Here is a 23,189-nt window from a genome sequence, read left to right as displayed (position 1 = left end):
TTTTATAAGTGGATGTAATTGCCTAGCACTTGCAGTCAATCAATCCAGGGGAACCATTTAGTTTCCATGGCTGTCTTGCCAAGAGCAGGGATATAATAATAATAATAATAATAATAATAATAATAATAATAATAATAATAATAATAATAATAATAATAATAATAATAATAAAAAGTTCATAAAAAACAACTAGATGTTAGCATTTGCAGTAGTGCAAAGGCTGTTTCAACTGTGTATATTAATGAATATTAATGCGCAAATTTGGTTTTAAAATATTAAAATAGGCAGTGTTTTAGAGAAAGGCTCAAATATTGGGATTTTAGTTATTCAGGAGCAGTTATAGTCCCTATTCCTGACCCCCAATCCTCCTAAACCTAAAGGGCCCCTCACCGACTTCTTCTCACGAGCCCCTCCTCTAGAGAACCCTCCTTAGAAGTGGGAACCACAAACCAGTCGTTTGGCTTTTTTCTGGATTTTTGGCTGCAGTTCTATTAATTGGCCAGAAGATGGCACCATGGGACCATGGTTGGTGGGGGGATTTAAACCTCATCTTTCAGATTTTATAGTTATAGTTATAGACTTCTTGGTTACTTACCTGCATCCATAACATAATTATTATATATCTTCTTATCATTTCATATATGGGAGCACTGTGCATCTAAACCTATATTTTGAGCAACACATTATATTTTGTTGTCTATATGTACTCACACTGTAATTTTATGTATATTTCAAAATATGCTCTGAGTATTTGAATATAGTTACAATCACTTTTGCCTTCTGATTTTTGTTAATTTTTCTTCTTTATTTCAACTCAGTCACACAGAGTTAAAGCTGTAGACTTCCTGGACACAACTACATGCAAAGGCTCACAGTGCAGCACCACACATAGATTAGACATTAAAGTCTATTTAAAGCCCACTTACACACCTGCTCTCCTCTACAAATCCAACTATCACCCCAAGCACACATACAGGCCTAATCAAATCCACAACGGCTGACATTTCACAGAATCTGCACCCAGCCAGCAGACGTCTGACTCTATGTGCCAAGTTTAGCTTGTCTGACACTTACAGTTTTTGAGTTATTTCACTTACACAATATGCCTAATCCTAACCTTTGACCCCTAATCCTAACCGTTGACCCCTAATCCTAACCTTTGACCCCTAATCCTCGCTGGTACATGATCTATTGACCTTTTTGATGATTCATAATAAATAAATAAAACACTATAAACGTAAACTATATAAATTCTCAATAAATACATTCCTTTATTATTTTATGAGACCCAATATGTCGGATAGGGGTATGAGGAGGCCTGGAACACTGATGGCCTGAGATAGCACATGTTTTTGCTGAGTAGCAAAAACATGTTGTCACCTTTGTACTAAAAGTCCATGAGATCCACAACCTCCATCATCCAAACAATCCAGGATTTGAACATTTTTAATCAACCATCAATATATATTTTCATACTTTTATTTTACATTTAATTAATTTACTGGTTTTTTAAACTATTGATCAGTTATTCATATGCTCATTAAATCATTTGCTGAAATGAAAAGTACAATCCATTTAAAATACCAGAATTTTTAAAAACTGTAAATATGTGAAGAAAAAAATTTCCCTCTCTGCCATCTAACTTCTCAGTTATTTTTTTGAGGAGCAGCAATATGGTAATGCACCCTATTGGTGCATTACCAGTATTGGGACACCACTACCATAACGGCAGCTTCTCCTCTCATACAACTTGTACTTTGAAATCAGGCTGAATTAGTTTCAGAAGTTTGGACAAGGGTTTTGTTTTTATACATTCTGGACCAAGGCCTGAAAATGTCTGATAAATTTTGTTCAGCTCATGTAACCAGACTTTTAGTACTAGGGAGAATCCTTAATGGTCACAATCTCAATAATGAAATTTCCACAACTTTTTAAACATTTTTCACCCACTCTTTAATTGCAAAGCCAACAAGTACAGAACACAGTGGAACTTTAACAAATCAGAAAAAGAAAACAAGTAGCAAAAACAGTTGAACTCTGTTTAATTATTTTGCCCTAAAACTGTGGCAGAGTGAACTTTTTGGATGTAATAAATTTACAAGGACAGAGAGAGGCTTATACCTCAGGGAAATACCTAAGTTGATTCATTTGTTTTTTGTGTGTAAAACATGGTATAATCCAATTTTCTCCAATGTGGGTAGATGTAGCCCCAATAATCCAATTAAAACTCATTGAGCTTGTTCTTGACAGAACCTATGAACAATTGTGTATGCAACAAAAAGAACAAACCCAGCATGAAGCAGCAGACTTGAGAGTAATTCTAGATTTTTAAGCTTCAACCCTTGGCTAGTGGGTTGGCCTCATCAGAGATGCACTTACTCAGTCTGATTTAGATTCTCAAACCTTGGTGGTTAGTTCTTCACCAGCTCACCTCCTGATGTGAACATGAAGACTGTCCCCACGACACAACACTGGATGTTTCCAAGGAGAGCTCTTATATGCCCTCTAAGCCTAACATGATTCTGTGTGAACGTGATCTTCTGGAATCTTAACTCATTCTGTGTCCTTATTAGGACATGTTTCCTGTGTCATGAGCATCTCTGAACCTGGATTGTGTCTCTGCTGTCTGGAAGCATAACTGGCTTCCCCATTACACCCTGTCTGGAGTCCCTCTTTTGTAGTTCTGTAACCCTTTGTCTATTTGCCCATCTTTTGATCACACTAGAGCTAGTCTGAACATCTTTGCAAAATCTTGTGACCTTCCCGTTGCTTGCAGGTGCATGGTCCCTGTCATCCAATGAGCTTCCTCTTTAAACTCACGTCATGTCTCACCTTGTGTACCATTTCTTCATGTCTCTTTGTCCCAGTAAACATATCTTTTTCATTCATGCCACATCTGGGTCATTTCCTGTCCCTTACAACAGATTAATATATTTTATACACATTTAATCATAACATTAATTAAATCAGCGATTTACCTTTTACCTCACATTACTTTCAATTATTGATATCATTGCTCAACATTGTTTATGATTGATATTTGTAACATTCAATTCCCGAGTTATAAAAATCATTTATTGACTTCTTACAATTTCAAATGGTCAGTAGACTAAGGTAAAGTCAAATTCATAGCTTTGGGTAGGTTGAGCCAATTGACCAAAATACACTTAATGCACATATTTTAGCTGCTGTCTATGTGTCTTCAATATATTAAATAAAGATTCTGCATTTTCATAATTATACAGTGGACATCATGCCTCGAGTATATTAGCACAAAACAAGTAGGGGAGCCACCAGTGAAGTTAGTGAGGGGAAGTCTATTGGATCAGGAGCAATGCATACAAAAATAGTCAGAATGACATTGAAGAGATACACAGATGAAAAAGAAAATGCACTTCTGAAAAGGAGGCTAAAATTATTTTCTTTAGATGCCACGGAGTCTCAACTTTGCAAACATATTAAGAAAGGAACTATAATTATAATTATGAAATAATGTTTACTTCCCAAAGTAAACATTATGGTCCCTAGTGAAACATTCTGTTGGGGGTGGGAGGGATAGGGCTGGGGATACACGGGCTATGTTGAACCAAGAGATAACTATTATTGAAGATGTTATTTTATGAATAAAGTATGTTTACATTCATTCTGATTGCTTAAAGAGAAGCACAACATCCCAAAAATACATGCAGATATACATTTTGGCAATTAGACTAAGATTGCCTTTTTGTAGTGATCCTAAAAATGAAAAATGACCACAGTCTCCCCTACAGCCCAGGCAGCTTTGATCAACTTACCAAAATCACAGGTTTTCCATGATTACATGATTAGATTCAGAAAGAAAAAGATTAAATCAAGGTTGAAACAGCATAGCATAACCTCATTGCTTGAACTGATGCCATATTCCTTTTTTAAGTGTTTCTTTGCATTGTCAATTTTAGAGTTTGACTTGTAAAACCTCGTCATGGACTGGTTCTGAAAACTAACCGTTTTCTTAAAAGGCATGGAGACGAGACAACTATTCCTTTTCAATTTAACATGTTTCATCACTGCAAATAACTTGGGATAACAAATAATATGCAGATTTTTGTTTCTTTCAACTTTAACCCTCCTTGTTAAGCTTGAATCTTCAGCATAGAATAAATCATAAGTTCTAGATTAATTACTTCATGCCAACAAAAATCATAAAATACCAAAGTCAAAGTAAAACCATCTAATTGTCAAATCTGGCCTTATTCGTAACACCTGCCCCCGATCTGGGGTCACATCATCCTAATGTCGAATCTCTCTGAATCCTCATGATACACTAATCACCTTTAAGAAAGGGAGAATCTTAATAACTCTTAAAATAATTGCTTTCTCTGGCAGAATGAACTGTTCTGATTATCCAGTAAGAATAGCACTTAATTTTAAAACATGACAGGAATGTTTTTTCTTAAAACACAAACATACACATATATATATTTTTTCTCAAAGGTGCTGTCCTCTGCCTTTAGCAGTCCAGAAACCACAACTTTCTCAATTCCTGATTGCTGTGGAGACTCACAGATCTGAGGCACCTGACGTTTCCCTTATGTGATTTTACAATCTCCTGTTAATTTTTACTCAGGTTTTATATACAACATAACAGTTGAGTACCTCCTCAATTGCACTAAAATATTATCCTACTGTTAATTATTTTAATGAAGTGGGACATCTGACAGGTCACAGTTAGTGTGACACTCTTTAAACTTAAACTGCTGCAGCTTCATCATCAGGAAACAGTTGATCTTCTCTCCCTTAACAAAGATGGTTCCCACCTGCAGAGAAAAGGAACAACAGAGGAAATCAATGAGTGTTTTCAGCCTCCCTCTCTCTCCATCAGCTGTTGGTTAGTGATGAATCATATCCAGTGGAAAGAGCAGCAAGGACTTCTTTCCTGCTCAGAGAGCAGCTTTGGAGTGGAGACAGCTTTCTTTTTTCTCTCATTTTAACATGAATGAGTGAACACACTGAGCTTCAAGCTCATACGCCTGCACACACTTCTAGTCTTAAGTGTGCTTCCTCTGCAGGTTTCACTCACGTTCATAAATATGGAGGCAGACACATCTGGATGAAACTAAGATCTGATGCTACCATGGTTTGATGAATGAGCATCATTGTCTCTATACGTGTTGGAAGGTTGATTATTTCCAAGAAAGATGAACACAAAAACAGTTATTTTCACATCAACACAAACCCAGGTACCATAACAAGTTACAAACATCAGATTGGCTGATTGTTGCCTATTGTTTCCACTCAAGAAGTCTTTCACCATTCCCCTCTCACTGAGAAGCAGCAGCTCTACTAGAAACACTGGATTTTTGATTTGATACTAGCAGGGTTTAGTTCATTATTGCTGAGAGCTGAACTCACTCCAGTCATCTACTGACCTCAGAATCTTTACAAGATCCTTCAGCTGCTGAACATCTGACTGATTCAGGTTGTTGTAGCTCAGGTCCAGTTCTGTCATATGGGAGGGGTTGGACTTCAGAGCCGAGACCAGAGAAGCACAGCTGACCTCTGACAACCTGCATCCGTTCAGTCTGAAAGAATGATCAAATGTGAGATGAAGCCATTGGGATACAGGTTAAAAAAGTCCAACAGAACCAGTTCACAAACTGGTTCTGTTGGAACCAGTTTGTGAACTGGTTCTGTTGGAACCAGTTAACAACATGGTGCTCCGTCAGTAAAGACCAGCTGACTTCAGCTCTTAAACTCTGCCAGCTCCACCAGCAACTCCATCAGTAGACGCTTTGCTTCTGTAGCCAAATTATTCAACTTTTACTTAAAACAACCAAGTCAAAAGGCATTTTGTAGGAAATATGAACAAATGTAGATTAACACGGACAAATTCAACTATTTCCACAGTCACAAAAAACATGACATTATGGAGAACATTTCATGTAAAACCGACTTTAAGAGCTGAAACAGACAAATCTAGAATCTAGTGAAAAATATATTGGAGGATTTTAATCAGTAAACTTATTCACATTCTTATAAGTGTTGACGCATCAATCAGGAATGCCATATTAATTATCAGATAGATTACAGGAAGTGAAATTCACTTTTCTGAACTTGATCAAATTACCTTTGACCTGCTTCACATGCGGGGAAATTTATACACACTGGGGGTAAAACTGCTGTCCTGTTCTGACCTCAACTCAGTTACACAAAGGAACTAAATTAAACACTAGCTCTAAGTCCAAAAACAAATTTGCAAAAATATATATATTTATTAGAATAAAAGATATGAGGTTTGTTTTTCAACTGAATAATATAAATTATTCATAGAAATATGAACTGAACTACACTTGTACCTCAATATCTGTATTTTGCAGAAAGGAGTCTGTAGAAAACCACAGAGCTCCTTCACTCCAGCATCTTTCAGGTTTTTGTTCTCACTCAGGTCCAGTTCTGTCAGGTGGGAGGGGTTGGACTGCAGAGCTGAGACCAGAGAAGCACAGCTGATCTCTGACAACCTGCACTCCTTCAATCTGAATAAAGAAAAAGAAAACATGCGAGCTGTAGACATCAGGATGCAGGTTATAACTGATATCCAAACACTGAAACATATTTACTACATTATTAAATGCTCTAAAGGGTTGCAGTCCTTCCAGACCTTTCTTCTTTACCACTCAATCTAGCTTCTTCCTCAAAAACTCAGCTGCCCAAATCTTCCCTGAAATTTCTTACATTTTTCTTTGCTTCTGTGATCTCAGCCTTAATTGTTTACATTTTGACTTACCCCCATTGTGTCACAAGAAAGTTTGACTTAATTTTTACAGACCAGAACTGTGACACTCTGCAATGCCATACGATGTATAGCAGTCTGTGAGAAATATTTATTATTATAAGCTTTTGTGTACACTACAGAAACACAGTAGATCATCTTTTTAAATAATGCAGGCGGATTTGTGGTGTCAGTGACATCAATTAATCAAACGGAGTTTTTAAAAAGAAGCTCATTTTAACTGAGCAAAACCAGAAAAGAAGAAAACAGACTTTACCATGAATCAGTAGATTATCATCCATTAATCTGCAGTGTAGTGACAGCTAAACTTTGACATCAGAAATATCAGCTCTATTTTTAAAAATGTTTTTCCTTACGTCAGTTTTTGTATTTTACAGAAAGGAGTCTGCAGAAAACCACAGAGCTCCTTCACTCCAGCGTCTTTTAGGTCGTAGTTCTTGCTCAGCTCCAGTTCTGTCAGATGGGAGGGGTTGGACTTCAGAGCTGAGGCCAGAGAAGCACAGCTGATCTCTGACAGCCTGCACCACTTCAATCTAAGTAAAGAATACATTTTGTGAGCTGAGGCCAACAGGATTAAGGTTAAAACTTAAATATGAGCACTATAGGAAATTTATTTCACTTAATGTAAAAGTGACAAAAATGTGATGAACTGATGTGTAAAACTGATTATATATATATATATATATATATATATATAAAACTACCTAACGTATACTGATCCAGGTGAAGAGCTATAACTCTGCCGTGACTTGAATTCCATTGAAAATCTGAGATAAACCAGGGTTCATGCGAGAAGACCATTGAATTGGCAAGAGCTTCAAAGATTTGCCAAAGAAGAATTGGCTGGGATTCATCTGGAGAGTTGCAAGAGATTTTACAAATTACTATAAATGCATGCTGTTATCCAGCAAGAAGGATACAAAATTGACTATTGGAGTCAGAGGGGTTAATAATTAATGTATAGATAGATCTAGATAGTGTGCATACGTCCCTGCACCCTCCACCCAGGGGCGCAACACATTATTCAGGTGGATGCAAAAACATAAATCGGCGCCCCCCCCCCCTGCCGAAGGATGGTACATCAGGGTGAAGGAGCGTAGAAAACATAAAACTTTCTAAACTTGAATAACTCCCACCCCCTGCATTCTACTGAATTAATTCCTTTTGGTATCTAGAGAAGACATTTACGGCTTTTCAATGATACCACGTGTGAAGGGGTGGGACTTTTGTACCTTCCTTTTTCTCATTCATAAATATGGCGTTCATCAGTATTAGCACATTTTATGGGAAGTAAGTGAATAAAACTTTTTATTGTGCAAATTTTGGTTTAAAATTTTGTTGGAATATTCTAAATAAGTCTTTTAGCAGCATATTAAAACATTCCATGAATAATTTTGACTGTATTTTATTGTAGTATTTAAAAGTTGAAAAATTGTCCTCTGTAGTGGACACATCATATTTCGAAAATAAAACACCCCCCCCCCCCAAAAAAAAAATGTTTTCAGTATTCTAATTACCTTACAAAGACTGTGGGATTTAAAAAAAATGGTGATTGGACAATATTTTTTTTCCTGGTAGTCAGGAGGTTAAAGTAATAATTTCTACCCTAACAAAGTGTGAATAAGTAAAATATAAAGTTCAATACTTTAAAGACTGAATTAATATATGAAGAAATATGAATTTAAATAAGTATTAAAGTATCAGTGAATGATTTTGTTGAATAAATAGATGAAACAAACCTCAGAATCGTCACTTTAGTGGCTGAACTCTCCAGGATCTCACACAGATGCTTCATTCCAGAGTCTTTCAGTTCAATGATCCTACTTACTTCCAGATCCATCAGATGGGAGGGGGTGGACTTCAGAGCTGAGGCCACAACTTTACATTCAGTCTCTGAGAGATCAGAGCCACCAAGTCTGTGATTAGAGAAGAGAGTCAGTTTTGATTAAATCAGACAATCTAGATTATAAACAGACTAAGATGTGATCTCAATCATATCATCTGAATATCATTTTACTGAGATTGCCATTACAGAACCTCTGCTGGTCATGATTAAACTCTTGGAAGACAGCATTCAGAGAACTCTAGTCTCAACACAGCTCTCCAGCTCACAGCCGATCTCTGCCTGGATATACATTCCCCCCCACAGCACCACCCCATCTCAGCCAACAGTAAGAGCTGCCTCCTTTCCACCTGCATATTGCTCTCACATCCAGTATACTTATCAGTTACTCACCTTTTCCCTGCCAGTGTGAATGGCTGACCAGTCCTCACCTCCTGCTATCTGTTCTCCTGTTGTTCCTGCTGCTATAAAATAAACTACGTACTTACCCTTAACTGTGTCTATATTTCTAATTGTCATCTGCACCAGACTCAGGTATAACAAACAAGACACTCATGTGCATTTTTCTCAAAACATTTTACTCCACCTGAACGCAACTATAAAATTGGTGACCGGGAGCATCAAGCCAATAAATTTGTGTTGGCGACACTGGCTCGAAGGCACAGAACAAACCATCCATGTTTGGACAGACCACAAAAACCTAGTCAATCTACAGCCTGGTAAACACATACATCCTAGACAGGCCCACTGGACATTGTTCTTTTCTCAATTCAACTACAATCGCCCTGGTTTCAAAAATTCCAAACTAGACATCCTCTCAAAACAACATTCTTCTTATAACTTTGAAGACTCCTCCGAACCTATCCTTCCACCCTCCTGTTATGGCGGTTCCATTATTTGGGGTCCAGAAGGCCCCATTGAGGCAGCTCAAGTAGATGAACAAAACCGTGGAGGAAGTCCTCCAAAGTGAGCCTTCGTCCCTGCTTTCATGCGGTCCCAGGTGATCCATTAGGGTCACGCATCAAAGTTTTCTTGCCATTCAGGGATCAGCCATACTATTGGACTTCTTCGTCGTCATTTCTGGTGGCCGTTCCTTAACAAAAGTGTACAATACATTACAGCCTGCAACATTTGTGCTACGGGTAAATCATCCTACAGTTCTACTGCTGGTCTGCTTCAGCTTCTAGTAGTTCCCTCACACCCATGGCCACACATTGCCTTAGATTTTGTCACTGGTTTTCCCGCCTCCCCTAACAAATCAGTCATTCTCACAATCATTGACAGGTTTTCAAAGCCATGCCACCTTGTTGCACTGTCTAAGCTTCCTTCTGCCTCCGAGACAGTCACTTCTTTTTCAGTATGTTTTCCACTGGCATGTGCATCCCATGCAAGTGGGAAATCAATTTCCCATTGATTTCCCCCCAAATCAATGGGAAATGCAAAAGAATGAATGAAGAGCTAGAAAATCCCCTGCGTTGTGTTTCTGCATCTAATCCTGGTTCTTGGGAAACCCACTTACCTGGGGAGGAATATGCGCACAACTCTCACATCTCAGCCACTACAGGCCTTTCTCCTTTCGAAGCCTCTACTGGCTACCAGTATCCCTTGTTGCCATCCTCCTTTCCAGAACCAGTCACCCATTCAGTCAGGACTCACCTCAGGAACTGCCAGAGTGTGGCGAGTCAAACCAAGGCTGCCCTACAACGTACGTCTCTTCAGAATAAAAGCACTGCAGATAGACAGTGTGTGCCAGCCCCCTTTTATGCTCTGGTCAAGAGCTTTTGGGCTGTCTTCAAAAGATTTTCCCCTCAAGTCCATCTCAAAGAAACTCTCCCCCAAGTTCCTTGGTTCATTTACCATTGTCTCTGTCATCAGTCCTGCAGTCTGCCTTAAATTCCCTCTCACCTCCATTATGTTCATCCAGTGTTTCATGTCTCTCAGATCAAGCCCGATCATTCCAGGACTCATGGTAAGAAAAATTTTTATGTGGTGCATAATGCCTTTATGTGTTTTAAGTCCATCTTTTGTTTTTACAGAAACTATCTGTTGTTTTCATGACGCCAAAACGAAGGACAGGTGAGATAAAAAAAAAAGACATCTGATGTTGTGAACTCTTAAAAATATGTGCATTTTCATTGTTTACAGACATAATATAAAGAAAGAGCTGAAGACAGAAGATAGTGGAAGGATACAGAGCGGCTGACCAATGAGCATTTTTTCATGTGAAAACAATGAAAGTTGTTCCAGTAATTAAGAGGGTGGGATGTCTAAAGTGTTAAAGGCTGCAGATGAGGTGCTGATGAAGAAAATGGTTCAAACTCTGGAATCTGAGTCCTCAGATCTTTGGGAGAACTTGACAAAAACTAGGACTCCTCCAGAAACTTTTACTCTCATTTACAAACTCAGAGAAAATTAGTGAGAAGAGGAAAAATTTGTTAACAAGGTTTTCTGTGTGAAAACAATTATTTCCCATGGCAACAACTGCAATGAAGTACTTATTTTAATGGTCCAAGATTCTATGAAACCAAAACTGATTTTATTAAAACGGTCAAAGATCCTAAAAGACAAATTATGGACTGATGGCCCAATGAGCATAGAGGTATTTAACTTTTAAATTGTGCCTGTGGCTGATTGGATCTTTCATATACAATATTGATTTTCTAGTTCTCAATGTCTTCTATTCATTGTAATTGAATATGAAAACAGATAAAAAATGGGACACTTTTAAATGAGCAAAATCTCTAAATACCAAAAGCTACAGCAGTGCTGTCATGAGTGAGCTGAACATTTACATTTTTCAATTGGTATCTCAGATACCGACAATGAGAAAATGCCAGATTTAAGTAGAAGGTCTTAAGGTATTGTAAAGAAGATGGAAAAATAGAATGGGGAAACAGTCTTAAATGTACATTTTCCTGAGATAGAAGTGCTTTAAACTACTTTGAACAATTCACTGGCATTGGAATGTTTGTGTGATTGAATCATTTTTTCTTAAGTGTTCCAAGATGACATTTGTTTTGAACTGGCACTAAGTAACTAAATTGAATTGAATTGAATGGTTTAAATAGACCAAAGCATTAAGGAAGTAGCTAAAGGCCAAGAATCATCGAGAAGCAACTTGAAAAACTAAGAATAAACAGGAGTGCAGTAGTGCTGAATCAACATCAACACAACGAAAACCCCTTGACTCACCGAGCCTTTATGCAGTTCTTCACAGCTGGAACCAGTCTCAGTTTTCCCGCCTCTGATGTGTTGTACTTCTCCAGGTCCAACTCATCAACGACCTCCGCTGACATCTGCAGCATGAAGGCCAGAGCTGAGCACTGGCTCTGTGAGAGCTTCTTCCCTGATTGCAAGAGCTGTTGGATCTCCTGAAAAAATGACAGGTCATTCATCTCTGTCAGACACTGGAAGATGTTGATGCTTCTCTCTGGAGAGACATCATCAGTGTTCATCTCCTTCAAATTGCTGATGATTCTCTGAATGGTTTCAGGGCTGTTCTCTGTCTTCCTCAGCAGGTCTCCTAAGAGTCTCTGGTTTGATTCCACAGAGAGGCCATGAAGGAAGCGAACAAACTGGTCTAGTTGGCCGGTTTTACTCCTGAGGGATTTCTCCATGACTTTCTTCAGGAACTCATCCAAAGATGAGTAATTATGGTTTTCTCTTAGGAAGCTCTCTATCACCTCTGTGTTCCTAATGGCGAAACAGTGAGCCATGTAGACTGCAGCCAGAAACTCCTGGATGCTTAGATGAACAAAGGAGTAGACTGAAGTTTTGCCTAATCCTCTCTCCTCTTTAATGTTCTCAGTGAACACTCCTGAGGACAAGGCATCTTTGATGTCAAGGTCATACAGTTTGAGGTCTGATTTGTTGAAGATAAATTTTTCTTTAAGCAGTTGCTCCAAAGCCAGTCGTCCCAGAGACTCCACCATCTCTTGGATGTATGTATTTCCAGCTCCACCACTGTATTTTTCCTTGTTGTTGTTCTTCTGAATCACCAGGTACTTAATGTACAGCTCAGTTAAAGTTTTTGGCAACTCTGCTCCCTCTTTGAACTTTAGTTCATTCTCCAGAACATCTGCAGCAATCCGGCAGACCTCTGGGATGTTACACATGCTGTCCAGGTTTCGCGATGTCTTCATGTGGGAGATGATCCTGCTGGCCTGCTGCACATCTCTGAATCTCTTCCTGAAGTACTGCTCCTTCTGTGTGTCAGTGAACCCTCTGACCTCTGTCGCCATGTCAATGAACTCATCTGGGATCTGATTGGCTGCTGCAGGTTGTGTGGTTATCCAGATGAGAGCAGAGGGAAGCAGTTTCCCCCTGATGAGGTTTATCAGCAGAACATCCACTGAAGTGGACTCTGTAGCATCAGTCAGGATTTGAGTGTAGCGGAAGTCCAGAGTAAGTCGATTCTCATCCAAACCATCAAAGATGAACAAAACCTTTAAGTGTTCAAAGCTACACATTTCTTTGTTTTTAGAAAAGAAGAGATTGACGAGTTCCATCAAGCTTAATGTTTTCTCTTTCAAGGCATTCAGCTCTCTGAAAGTGAATGGAAATATGAAGTGAATGTCCTGGTTGGTTTTGTCTTCAGCCCAATCCAGAATAAACTTATGTGTTAAGACTGTTTTCCCCATTCCAGCCACACCTGTTGTCATCACTGTTCTGATTGGTTCCTTTCTTCCAGGAGGGAGTTTGAACATTTTTTCTTGTGTGATTGTTGACCCATGTTTCCTGGATGCTGTTCGAATCTGTCTCCATTTACTTACTTTGACTACATTTTTATCATTGACTACTTTACATCCCTCTGTGATGTAGAGCTCTGTGGAGATCTGATTCTGAAAGGTTTGATTTTGAGCTTCAACATTGTCTTCATGCAGATATCGGAACATCTTCTTTAGAGACTCTTTAAGGTCACTTTGACACCGACTAACAATATCTGAATGAAGAGACAAACAGAAAACAGGATACACTTAAAAAATGAAGAATACAAACTATTACTGATCCTCTCAGAGGGGTGTTTGTGTACAAGGTCACATGGACACATTAAAATGCTAAATATATTCACAGTAAATTAATTATTATGGTTCCAAGCCTGTGGAAGCAAGCAGATGGCCAAGTCAAGGCGTGGCCATTCTCTTGCTCCTGTGGAGTAATTTGTTATTCTTTTTATTCCTCTCCTCTAATACATATTGGCCAGAAAAAGCAGGAAACGCTGGAATAAAGCTAATGAGGCTCTGGTTGAAAAACTTTGCTGCTGCTTAGAGAAAAATCTTCATATTTCCCAATACTTAGTGGGCACCATTACAAAGGACAATTCATTTTAGGTAGTAACTCCTAAACCTCAAGTCCTACACTCAAAATCTTAATGTGACCTTAAACCTTAGATGATTCTGCAACAGTTTTACTTTGGCCATGCCCACTTCTGCCTAGATTTATTTTTTTTTGCTCTAACATAACATCTATGGACCAAGCTGCTAAAGCAATAAGAACATTTTTAAATATTTTTGAAAATTGTGCAAGCTATGCAATACCAATTAATTAATTAATCAATCAATCAATCAAATTTTATTTGTGTAGCACATTTCAGCAACAAGGCATTTCAAAGTGCTTTACATCATAACAAATACTGGTGTTATTTAAACTAACAACAGTATTTTAAAGTCTATTCTTTGAGTTACATGAAGTCAGTGTAGGGACTTTAAAACTGGTGTTATGTGCTCTGACTTCCTGGTTTTAGTGAGAACATGAGCAGCAGCGTTCTGGATCAGCTCCAGCTGGAGGATTGATTTATTGGACAGACCTGTGAAGATACTGTTGCAGTAATTGATGTGACTAAAGATAAATGCATGGATGAGCTTCTCTAGATCAACCCCATACAGAACCATTGAAGCCATTGCTAATATAGGACTAAAGCAAAACAAAGTCCAAAAAGTCCCTACTATGAAAGAAATATGTTAAGAACATGTTAGGAACATGTTAGGAAAATATAATAATTGTGATATGAATGAATGATGTGATAAACATTGAATTGCTTTCCCTGTCTACTTTCTGAGTCCATGTATTGGTGGATGGAATAAAGACTGATGTATCAGACAGTTACACCCCTGTTCTTCATATCATTCATCATAACTGTGTGTTTGTGCAGAGTTCTGGAGTCCATCTGAGTTCACTTTTTGTAAAACCTGTTATATTCAGGCTTTACAAAGATTCCAACTGTTCCTCACAGTGTTTCACTGAGCAGAAAGAGATGAAAAAGATCTCTTTATAGACTGAAGCTATGGTTCATCATACAAGCTGTAATTTGTCAGTTTAGATTTTTACCATTTTAATGGTTGATACAGAAATAAACTCCTGAGAACTGCAAATCATTAAGTTTTCTGATTATATAGATATATAAAGACAACTAAATATGTTTGTCTTCTCTCTGTAACAGTTTCCAACAGTGACCAGTTTAAAATACTCTCACCACTTACCTGAGTCCTGCTGGCCTTCCTGCTGCTCCTCTACTTGGGGTTTCTCAGTCTTATCCCTGAAATTACATTATTTATTTATGTCTCAGTTTCTATTTACAAATTCTATTGTCTTTCACTTGTATGCATTCAGAAGGGAAACAATTAATATTGGAGCAAAAAACCAAAATAAATTAAATAAATATATTTTAAAAAATTAAATAAATCACATAATATCCACACAGAAATTTTCTCTGCCAAGAAGACCCCATCCCCACCAGAAAACACACTACTGATGCCAGAAACAGCAACCAAAACATCAGCACAGTTTATTTCGCCTGCATATATAAAACACATCTGCAGTTATTAAAGCTGAAACATGTCAGTAGGATAACAGACTGTTTCCTCTATTTTCAGGTACTAAGGTAGAAAAACTATGATTCAAGAGGGGGCCCTGCATGTGTGCAGAAAGATATGAATACTTTTCTAAGTGACAGTTTAAGAGAACAGGAACTTGTGGAAAATAAACTGACTCTGTGTTTTAGATAAATACAACCAGGTGACTCAGACTGGAAAGGACTTCACTGGCTGGCTTATTGGTCTTATGTCATAAAGTGGATGCATAAGCTCCACCACAGAGGCGTTTGGACCCCTGCTCATTTGTTTGGTTTAGTTTTCAGGTGAGCAGAGTGAACCTTCTCTGGACCTAGCAGTTTCTTAAACTGCCATCACCGTATCCGCACTGATGGGTAGCAGGAGATATAAAGAGAAAAGGACGTGGGAGACATCTCTGGAAAACTGCAGCTTCATATTGTTGAAGCAGAAATCAATTTCTGACTGTTTTTACTGAAGCTGCAGTTTTGGACCAAACTGAAGAACTGCTGCAGAAGGTGTTATATGGGGCTTTCTATTAGCAGTCGAGCTGTGGGGGAGTGGATATTTGGGACAAGGCTGGTCCTGATCCAGCTCTGCTTAGCTTAGGCTTGTAGGGCATGATGCTGGCATGAAACCAAAAGGAAGTTCTCCTTTTCTTCAGAAACAGAACCATAGATCAGTAAAAACTCAATCTGTCTCTTGACCTCCACAACCCTGCAGTCTGTAAATGAGATTTTTTACCAGCTTCAGTGTTCACACTGACAAGGCTTTAGATGGTCAGATACCAGCTGGTTCTCATCATTCATTATTTGAGTAACAAAACTCCTGCAAAGGCCCATTGTAATTGCAGTGATTTATTCTCTTCTGAAGCAAAGTAGTTTTTTGGAGGCCCTAATGATAGAAAGGCACCAACTTTTGAACACATCAAACGTGCAGAAAAACAAAAATCACTATAATTGAAAAGGGGTGTGGCCAAACAGCTGCACAACATCCTCTAAAGTTAACCCAATCAAAAAGGTATAAAACATTTGAAATTTAGCACACAGATAGATTAGATACCTTCAAGACAATTGACAAAAATATTTAGTAGAGAGGTATGTCATAAAATCAACAAGACATTAGCTTTTGGGGTCAAAAGTTAATTTTTGAAATCTTACAAATGTCAAATGACCTCTCAGGAAATTAAGTCTCAGCTTCAGAGGTTGCAATAGAATTTTTTGTTGTCCATCATTTTCACTGATGGACAAAGTTGCATTAGACTTTGAGTCTAACTTTGCATTAAAAGTGTCATTATTTACTGTATGACACTTCATGACAACTGTCATAAACATTCACAAAGACTTCTTTATGTTCATGACAGGTGTTATGTCATGTTTATGACAGTGTCATGTACTGTAAGTCTTATGCACACTCCTTCAAATAAAGTGTTACCAATTATACTCCAAACTAATTAGGCTTTAATTCATATGAAGGGTTGGGCACCAGTGTTGGTGAGGCAGCATAGATACACTTGATCTGATCTGGACTTCAGAAGAACTTGTAGAACTTACGTTTCCTTATCAAAGAGATCTTCACCAGACTCTTGACCTAGAAAAAGGCAAAACAACAGCAGACAGTGTTCACTTTAACCATAGGATTAATAAAAAAGAAAAACAGTGGCCAATAAAACCTTGTGAACTGACCTGGAATAGAAGGTGACTGTAGCTCAGACCACAGTTGTGGATTGATGGTTTGAAGATGATGAATCATCTCTTTGGAGGCATTGGTTTCCTTTTCCACTACAGTGTCAACTAAGCAGGTGGCCATGTTTACTCTGGTGTGGTTTTGAAGGATTGCCTCCTTCTCCGATGACTTCAAGATGTTTGCTCTCATGAGATCCTCTGTGAGTTGTGTCAAGGTTTCTTTTGGTACCTTCTTCACAAAGTCACTGAGCATCATGTTGAGCTCTTTCTCTGTAGGCAGAAATGCAAGGAAATAACTGCAGTTCCTTGATGGAAACTTTATGATGCAGTAAAGACCTAATTTTGGAATCTAGTTGTACCTTCATTTGTAGATAATGGAGTAATCTGCTCCTCTACTTCAGGGGTAACTTTTTCTGTTGATAAGAAGAATAAATGTTTAGCAGGTACTTGTTCAGATGTTTCAGAACAAACTCTTGAAGGAGATTTTTGCTCCATCAAACAGACCTTTATTGCTTTCAATCTTCTTCAGGATCTTCTTTGTGACCTCCCTGGTGTTTGGGGTGTATGTCTTAATCATCAGATCAACCGTTTCCAGTCTGTCTGCACCGTCCAGCTTGGATTTTGTGATGGGTTTGAAGCCATCCTTGGACTCGTCTGCAGTTTGAAGGTACCACTGGAATAAATTCAGCTTCTTCTTGTCCAGGTCTTCCAAAATATCTAGAAGCCAAACTTTAAACACCTGCCAGTTCAGGAAAATATTCCTTGTTAGAAAATCAAGAAACAAAATCTTCGAGCTCATTCATTATCAGAGAAGTTAACGACGTTCCTATTTGTAGGCAATACAGGAAAAAGTATAATTACATGTCCTTCATATGGAATGATCTTCTTTAAAATCTTTTCTGCCACCTCCTTGGTGTCTGTGGTGTACATCTGAAACATCAGATTTACTGTGTCCAATCTCTCTGCATGTTCCAGACGGGTCTTTTTGATTGGTTTGAAGTCAACGTCGGACTCGTGTAAAGTGTAAAGGTACCAGTGGAAGTACTTCAACTCTCTGCTATCCAGATCTTCCAGTTGCTCCTTCAACCATTGCTTTGTACCATTTAAAAATAAATGAGGTTAATTAGATAAATGTTATCAACAAGACAGCCAAGAGCTATTAGGACTCCATAATTGGAGGATCCAGGGTCACAGTTTCAGGTTCTTTGCATGACTATGTCTGATGTTTTTTTTAAAGCAATGTACAAAACACATTGTTAAGAACAAGTGAAGAAAATATATTCCAAAATAACCTGATCATAGCTACTAACCTTACAGGAGTAAGTCAAAACTTAGACTATCTAGTGGCATTAAGCTCATAGACAAAGATGGCAACTTACAGCATCACTGTTGTTTTCAGGAGATTCCGGCTGCCAGATTTCCTTCATGTCCCTGAAGGGTCTATGGGCCATAAGATGACATTAAATTTACTGAAGGTTAATTTTTTTTATGAAAATATCTATTACAGAAGATGTCATACATCCAGGCCTGATTGGATGGCGGTCAATAGGGGGCACTGGGAGGCATTGTCCACCCAAAGAGTCAGCTCCCCCTGGAGTGGAACGTATTTCTTTCATCTTTTCCTCAGAGTGGCCAACTTTCTATTATTCCTATCTTGATTTGGTACAGTAGGGGTCCCACACATCCTGTATTGGTCCCTCTGTCTCCCGCATCTTTTTCAGCCATTACAAGTGTTTAATCCATTGCTAAAATGTCATAAGGTGTTTTCCTGAGCCGCCTTTAATGCAACACTAGTGTAAATGCGACAGAGGCTTGCTGCTGCTGTGCGGAATGGCATGCTGGTGTGTGTTAGAATCATGGCAGCAAACTAGCAAAAGTCAAAGAACTTTGCACATTCCCCCCCCCACCCACCCACCCCCAAACTAACCACTGAGTTCATTAATGTTGTTGGGTGCAGGTAATGTTAGCTAAATGACCGACTAATGTCAATAAATCACGTTAAGCTTTTTGACAAGAATAGGTTACTAGTATTGCTGTTATCTGGGCTGGTGTCGCTCGGGCATCTGGTCAGGATGCCTCCTGGACGCCTCCCTGGTGAGGTGTTCCGGGCACGTCCCACCGGGAGGAGGCCTCGGGGAAGACCCAGGACACGCTGGAGGGACTATGTCTCTCAGCTGGCCTCGGATCACCTTGTGATTCTCCCGGAGGAGCTGGAAGAAGTGGCTGGGGAGAGGAAAGTCTGGGCCTCCCTTCTGAAGCTGCTGCCCCCACGACCCGACCCCGGATAAGCGGAAGAAAATGGATGGATGGTTGGATGGATAGTATTGCTGTTATATATGTTCAAAACTGGGTAGTGCTGGTTACATTCACTTAAGTAACTTTTTGGGAAAGGACGAATTGATAATCGTTTTACTGTACTGTACTTTTTCCCTTTACTTGAGTAATATTATTTCTACTCTTACTTCAGTTGATTTGATTTAGCATTTAATTAGTCTTCATGGGACACCTTAGATTTCTGCAACATCAAGCTAATGTTTATGCAAATTTGAGCATAAACATTATGCTCAAATTGCATGTTACACATGTCACTGTTTACATCCTTACTGTTTATCTTGTATAAATAAACATGGTAATTTTACCTGAAATGTCACGTAAAAGTTTGTTTATGTATTTATGTTAAAGTAAAAGCTGGTTTAGTCTGCCCCCCTCAAATTAAGCAAAGGTACCCCTCCTGCTAAACTGCTCTGAAGCCGGGGCTGCGTATGTCATACATGTTGAAATCAAGTTCCAGTCCCTAAATTGATCAGTTTAGAACATGGTAAATAAGTCACTCTGAAATGATTCATTATCTGGTAGACATTTAACACAGATCCCTAACTTATCTGTTAATACTTGTGTTTATAAAAATGTGTGAATATTTTATGCTTGATGGTTACTCCATGTTACTCTGTGTTACTCCAACACAGAGTAATTAGATCACTTCAGAGGTTGATGTCTAGATAAACTGGATCTGAATCTGGACTTCAGAAGAACTTGTAGAACTTACGTTTCCTTATCAAAGAGATCTTCACCAGACTCTTGACCTAGAAAAAGGTAAAACAACAGCAGACAGTGTTCACTTTAACCATAGGATTAATAAAAAAGAAACATAGTGGCCAATAAAACCTTGTGAACTGACCTGCAATAGAAGGTGACTGTAGCTCAGACCACAGTTGTGGATTGATGGTTTGAAGATGATGAATCATCTCTTTGGAGGCATTGGTTTCCTTTTCCACTACAGTGTCAACTAAGCAGGTGGCCATGTTTACTCTGGTGTGGTTTTGAAGGATTGCCTCCTTCTCCGATGACTTCAAGATATTTGCTGTCATGAGATCCTCTGTGAGTTGTGTCAAGGTTTCTTTTGGTACCTTCCTCACAAAATCCAGAAGCATCCTGCTGAACTCTTTCTCTGTAGGCATGAACACAAAGAAATCACTGCAGTTCCTTGATGGAAACTTTGTGATGTAATAATGGCCAGATTATAGAATCTAGCTGTACCTTCATTTGTAAATGATGGACTAATCTGCTCCTCTACACACTAAAGTGTTTTTGGCATTTACATTAATCTCACTTCATTCATTTGGTTCAGTGATAACTTACTTTTTTTGTTCAATTAACTTAAAAGTACCAAATCTAACTAATGTAAATCAACTAACTTTATACTTTGACTTTACTTGAAACAATGCCAGTTTCATATCCTATGTCTGACCAACTCAATTTATTACATTTATCCAACTCAGTTTACTAAGTTTTTATAACTTTAATCATCAACTGTGTGGTGGCGCAGAGGTAAAACACATTGCACATAAGGATGCTTTAGTCCTCGACGCAGTCATCATAAGTTCTGATGATCTTTGCTGCTGTCTTCTCTCTCCGTCATCACCGACTTTCCTGTCTAACTTCTCTCAAATAAAGGCTGTCTGAGTAAAAAAGAAAACCTTGTATTAAAAGTGATTGCTTATTAGTTTCCTTCTTTTCTGAAGTAAACTAAATGATTTGATTAAGACCGACTTAAATTTGTCATTTTAAACTCACTTAATGAATTCAGTTAAAAAAACTTAGACTGAGTAGGATGAACTTGATGAAAAATTAGCTGGATGATCATAATATATTAAGTTGGATAGACGAGTTGGTTAAACTTAAAGAAACTTAACTCAAGTAAACTTTAAAAAGAAATTATTTGAGCCAACTTATAAATTGGCATAACTTTGTCTATTGAGAAACAGAATACATGTTTAACAGAAATGTCTTCGGATGTTTCAAATTTTTCTCTCCATATAACAAACCTTTATTGCTCTTAATCTTCCCCAGAATCTTCTTTGTGACCTCCCTGGTGTTTGTTGTGTATGTCTCAGTCATCAGGTCTGCTGTGTCCAGTCTGTCTGCACCCTGCAGCCTTTTGATGGGTTTGAAGCCGACCTTAGACTCGTCTGCAGTGTGAAGGTAGTGCTGGACGTACTTCAGGTCTCTGTCGTCTAGTTCTTCCAGATGCTCCGTCAGCCATCGCTTGTCCTTTAAAAACAGATGATTGGAATCAGATAAACAGCTTTTGTGACTCCAGAGTTGGTGGATCAAGAGTCACAGCATCAGGATTCCAACCAAACTAAGTTTCATGTTATTTTAAAGAAGTGTACATAATGTACTCTTACACACAAGTGAGGATTTTGTTTTCACCAAAGAGTCTGCCCATAACCACCAACCTTACAGGAGTCTCTCAAGTCTTAGACTTTATATAATAGCATCGTAAGGGAGGCTCTTTATAAAGTCACACAGTAAAATATTCTATTAATATTTATGTTTATTTAGCCTAAAAAATTATTGTACATTTTTCAGTCATATTTTTACTGTTATTCAGACATTTATTAATGCCCTTATTACAGGGGCATAAATCACAAGCTAAATATTTATAATACAAAAAAATATTTAGCTTACAAATTTACAAATATTAATTTGGAAACTAAATATTCAGTTACAAATTCAATGTTTAGGTCTGAACTACATTTCAATCTGGAGAAACTCAGACAGAGAAAGAAAGCGATTAAAGAAAGTTTAATGACAAATAAACATTAAAGTCCTTTGGCGTTCAGGCCCCGGCTGGGAATGTCGAGCTGGAAATTCGATAAGGTCGATAAACATTCCTGATGCTACATAGGAGGCACTGATTGATGAGGCAAGTGAGGCTAAGCAGTCTTTCAGATTGAATTTGTGACGAAGCTTCATGTCTTTGTTTACAAACAAAATAGTCTGCAAACTGAATATTATGTTATAAATTAAATGTGCAGTTTAACTAAACATTTATTTTTCTATGTATGTATTCCTTTGACAAATTAAGCATTTAATTTCCTAAAAAAATATATTTATTTTAAAAATAAATATTTTTAAATTAAATATTTAGCTTGGATATAATTATTAAACCAAGTTAATATTTAGCAAGTAAGCTAGCATGCTATTTAACCCTTCTCTGTCTTAAGAGGTGGTTTTTTGTTTTTTTTTAACCTGTGCACAGTCGTTGCAGGGTTGTATCAAACCCAAGTTTTACAAGGTCTTTTTTGTGTGGTTTCAGAAACTGACGGTCTGTCGGAACACACACCCCCAGCTGTCTGATTGTGACATCTGCTGCGCTTTGCCTGAGCATTGGTCTAAGACCAAGAGAGGGGTAAATATTTAGATTGGTAGATAAATATTTAGTTTATATGCAAATCCACTTGCTGATAAGTAGAAGTGGGATATGAAAAAAAGCTTGGTCTTGTTGACCTTTTTAAACTCCTGCTTCTTGTCAGACTAAATTGCTTCAGTCTTTGCTGAAGTAATTCTTTTATCATAGATTTTTTTTTTCCTCCGGCATTTACAATGCACAGGCACAGCCAATGTTGAAAACATACACAATGCTGTTTTAATGGCGATATAGACCTTTACTCATGGATCTAGCGGAACTGCAGCAACATTTGTCTCTGTGCAAGCCATAACCAGGGGTGAAAGTAGTTTTAAATTCTTGGGGGTACTATGACAAACAAAAATATGACCAA

The 23,189-nt window shown here is 38.1% G+C and overlaps 1 protein-coding gene across 1 annotated transcript in view; it reads right to left on the bottom strand.

Moving 5' to 3' along the window:
• Positions 1–1,958: 1,958 nt before the first annotated feature.
• The window catches only part of LOC103471987 (uncharacterized), a 43,305-nt gene continuing 22,074 nt past the window's right edge, over positions 1,959–23,189 (bottom strand). The window contains exons 19-32 of the mRNA XM_017307347.1: positions 21,450–21,675; positions 20,303–20,572; positions 20,171–20,207; positions 18,504–18,564; positions 17,629–17,863; positions 17,125–17,394; positions 16,993–17,029; positions 15,092–15,147; positions 11,805–13,554; positions 8,509–8,685; positions 7,126–7,302; positions 6,336–6,512; positions 5,409–5,561; positions 1,959–4,796 (exon numbers count right to left, since the gene is read on the bottom strand). Coding sequence (XP_017162836.1) covers positions 4,751–4,796; positions 5,409–5,561; positions 6,336–6,512; positions 7,126–7,302; positions 8,509–8,685; positions 11,805–13,554; positions 15,092–15,147; positions 16,993–17,029; positions 17,125–17,394; positions 17,629–17,863; positions 18,504–18,564; positions 20,171–20,207; positions 20,303–20,572; positions 21,450–21,675 — 3,672 coding nt within the window. The 3' untranslated portion in view covers positions 1,959–4,750. The remainder of the gene's footprint in view (positions 4,797–5,408; positions 5,562–6,335; positions 6,513–7,125; positions 7,303–8,508; positions 8,686–11,804; positions 13,555–15,091; positions 15,148–16,992; positions 17,030–17,124; positions 17,395–17,628; positions 17,864–18,503; positions 18,565–20,170; positions 20,208–20,302; positions 20,573–21,449; positions 21,676–23,189) is intronic.

This window comes from Poecilia reticulata, linkage group LG11, assembly GCF_000633615.1.
Source record: "Poecilia reticulata strain Guanapo linkage group LG11, Guppy_female_1.0+MT, whole genome shotgun sequence".
Taxonomy (NCBI): domain Eukaryota; kingdom Metazoa; phylum Chordata; class Actinopteri; order Cyprinodontiformes; family Poeciliidae; genus Poecilia; species Poecilia reticulata.
Note: the sequence above shows the minus strand (reverse complement) of the source record. Positions and strands in the feature narration are given on the sequence as shown.